This window comes from Panicum hallii, chromosome 3 (genome assembly GCF_002211085.1).
Source record: "Panicum hallii strain FIL2 chromosome 3, PHallii_v3.1, whole genome shotgun sequence".
Taxonomy (NCBI): domain Eukaryota; kingdom Viridiplantae; phylum Streptophyta; class Magnoliopsida; order Poales; family Poaceae; genus Panicum; species Panicum hallii.
The window spans coordinates 62121566-62124348 of NC_038044.1; the positions used below are offsets into that span (position 1 = coordinate 62121566).

The window sequence follows — 2783 nt, forward strand, 5'->3', positions numbered from 1 at the left end:
TGTTTGAGTTTGAGTTCTTATTGTTTTATGTAATATCGAACCTGTAAAACTCTCGGCTTTCGGCTTGCTTCTCCTCGCTTAAATGACATAGCAGTGCTCCTGCAAGTTATTCAAAAAGAAACTCAGTTCTCCCACAGAAGAGACGGGTTGACAGCAGACGCATGCAGCTTCTCCCCTCGCTTCAGATGACTCTAGGCTAGTTACTGCAGGAGCACCAGCCCAGTATCCCCTTGAGCAGCTCCTTTGGGGTGGGTGGTAGTGTAGAGCAGTGTTCTTGAGGATCTCCGTTTTAATGACTCTAGGTGGTATTAAATTTTTTTTATGCCATCTACATTTCGCACATGTTTGCGCATACTAACTGGTGGTTTGACGGCAATCATCATATTGTATCAGTCAAAACGGTCAGATGTCAGCTGAATGCTGATGGATGTGCAGGAGCAACAAAATTAAATTAAGTTTTTTTAGCGGTACAAAATCCAATCAAGTTCAAAGGTGTGATTCTTATAGGCCCGAAGAGCTCTGCTGGCCCAAGCCCGCTAATAGTTGTGTTCAGCCGCTCTTGTGCGTGGTACTGTAGCGTTCAGTTACTACTACGAACTAGGCTCATGGGCTTGGACATGTTTTCAAAGCTGGGCCTTTTGGAGGTTTCCTTTTGAAAGCGAGGCAATATACCTCCGAAGGTATAGCTGTACATTTGGGCCGGGCTAAATGGGCCGGGCTAAATGGGCCAGCACGCAGCCCGGTGATTTTGGCCCGGCCCAAAAGAGGCACGGCACGATAGATGATGGACCGGGCCAGGCCTGAGAAAAGGTCGGGCCATGCCATGGGCCGAGAAGCCAGCTCGATGGGCGGCACGGCACGGCCCAGTTAATTGCGGTCCGTCACAGCATGATGGGCGGCACAGCCCATTAAAAAGCACGGCCCATAAAGGCACGGCCCAATAAACCCGGTCGCGTATATAAGCCCCCGCCTCGGCGCCCCCCACAACCCTAACCCTAATCCCCCCACCCCACCCCGCCCCCCAGCCCGCAGCGGCGCAGCGCCGCAGCCGCAGGCCCAGCCGCCCGCACCCCCGGCCCGCAGCGGCGCAGCGCCAGAGCCGCACGCCCGGCCGCCCGCACCCCGGCCCCGTCCCACGCCCCCGGCCCCGGCGGCCCCGCCAGTCCCCGCAGGCCGCCAGGCCCGCTAGGCCACACCGCCGCAGCCCGCACTCCCAAAGTCCCGCCCTCCTCGCGACTCCGCCTCTCCGGCTCTCCCCCACCCGGCCCCCGCAGCCTATCCTGGATGGCTTCTTTATTGAGGTCGCGGGCCAACCCGAGCCCGGGGGGTCGTCCTCCACCTCCTCCTGTACCCCGGTTCCGGCCGCCGCGGATGACGTTTGTCGATGCCGATGCCGACAACGATCCGTCCGACATCGACCACGACCTTGCCGATGGATCCCCTCCAAGTTCGCCGACCTCAGTGCCCTTGTCCACATCGACCCTGTCATCCACGCCGACGCCGTCACTGACGGCACCGTCTGCTACGGTGACCTCCGGCATGGCAGCGCAGCAGGGGCAGGGGAACAAGGGCAGGAGAAGGGCACGCTCCTCGCACGTTTGGAACAACTTCGAGGAGATCTCTGAGGAGGTGAATGGTAAGAGGGTATGTTCTGGTGCTAAATGCACCCTCTGCAAGAAAGTTCTTACTGGTATTTCTACTAATGGTACTGGTCATTTAATTAGGCATCTTGCTTCATGTAGTAAGAAGGCTGATCGTTTTGTAAGGTCTCAATCTGTGGTTCAGTTTAGTTCTGATGGTTCTCTTGGAAATTGGGAGTACAATGCTGAGTTTGCTCGTACTGAATTATGTTGTATGATTGCTAGGTTAGATCTGCCTCTTGGCATTGGTGCATATAATGCTTTCATTGATTATATCAAACGTGCTCATAATCCTAGGTTTGCCCCTGTTTCTAGGCAGACAACCACTAGAGATGTTGCTAAGCTTTTCAATCAATCTCGTACTTTGCTTATGGACTGTTTAAATGCATGTTCTTCTGTTGCAATTACATCTGATATTTGGAATGGTAATGCTAAGAAGGATTATCTTAGTGTGGTTGCTCATTTTGTTAATTCTAATTGGGAACTAGAGAAGAGGTTGCTTGGCTTGTGTCTTATAGATTGTTCTCATTCTGATCTTAATATTGCTGAGCGAATTGGTTTTGTGCTTGATGAGTGGAAGTTGACTGATAAGATCTTCTCTTTTACTCTTGACAATGCATCTGCTAATGCTAATGCCATAGCTTCTTTGACTCCTAAATTCTCTGGATACATTGGTTCTGTTTTCTTGCTTCAAAGATGTGCATGTCATATTATAAACTTGATTGTTAAATCTGGTTTGAAACGTTTGAAATCTTATGTTGAAACATTCAGAACTGCCATATCTTTCTTGAATTCATCTAATCAAAGGATTGCTGCATACAAATCTTATTGTATTGCTATGGGTGTCCGTCCTAGAAAGTTTGGCTTGGACATGGATGTGAGATGAAACTCCACTTATCTCATGTTAAAGCACCTTCTTCCTTACAAGAGTACCTTCTCTGTTTTATCCATACTCACTATAAGCAGGCTACAGGTCAGACCCTTCTCACTGAAGATCATTGGTATGTTGCTGAAACCTGCTTTCATTTCTTGAATTGTTCTATGGGTCTACTGTTGAGATGTCTGGTGTTTACTATCCCACTGCTCCTGTCATGTTGCATCATATTATTGAGATTGCTGCTCATCTGAATAAATATGAGAATG

At 50.1% G+C, this 2783-nt stretch overlaps 1 protein-coding gene across 1 annotated transcript; it reads left to right on the plus strand.

The window, feature by feature from the left end:
• The first annotated feature begins 1539 nt into the window (after positions 1 to 1539).
• On the plus strand, positions 1540 to 2526 carry LOC112885624 (zinc finger BED domain-containing protein RICESLEEPER 2-like). Its single transcript, XM_025951204.1, has one exon. The coding sequence runs from the start codon at positions 1540 to 1542 to the stop codon at positions 2524 to 2526; it is 987 nt and encodes a 328-aa protein (XP_025806989.1).
• Positions 2527 to 2783: the final 257 nt, after the last annotated feature.

Bases quoted from the DNA above. Each gene is read 5' to 3' on its own strand.
- LOC112885624 (XM_025951204.1), top strand. From the start codon at position 1,540: ATGGCAGCGCAGCAGGGGCAGGGGAACAAGGGCAGGAGAAGGGCACGC.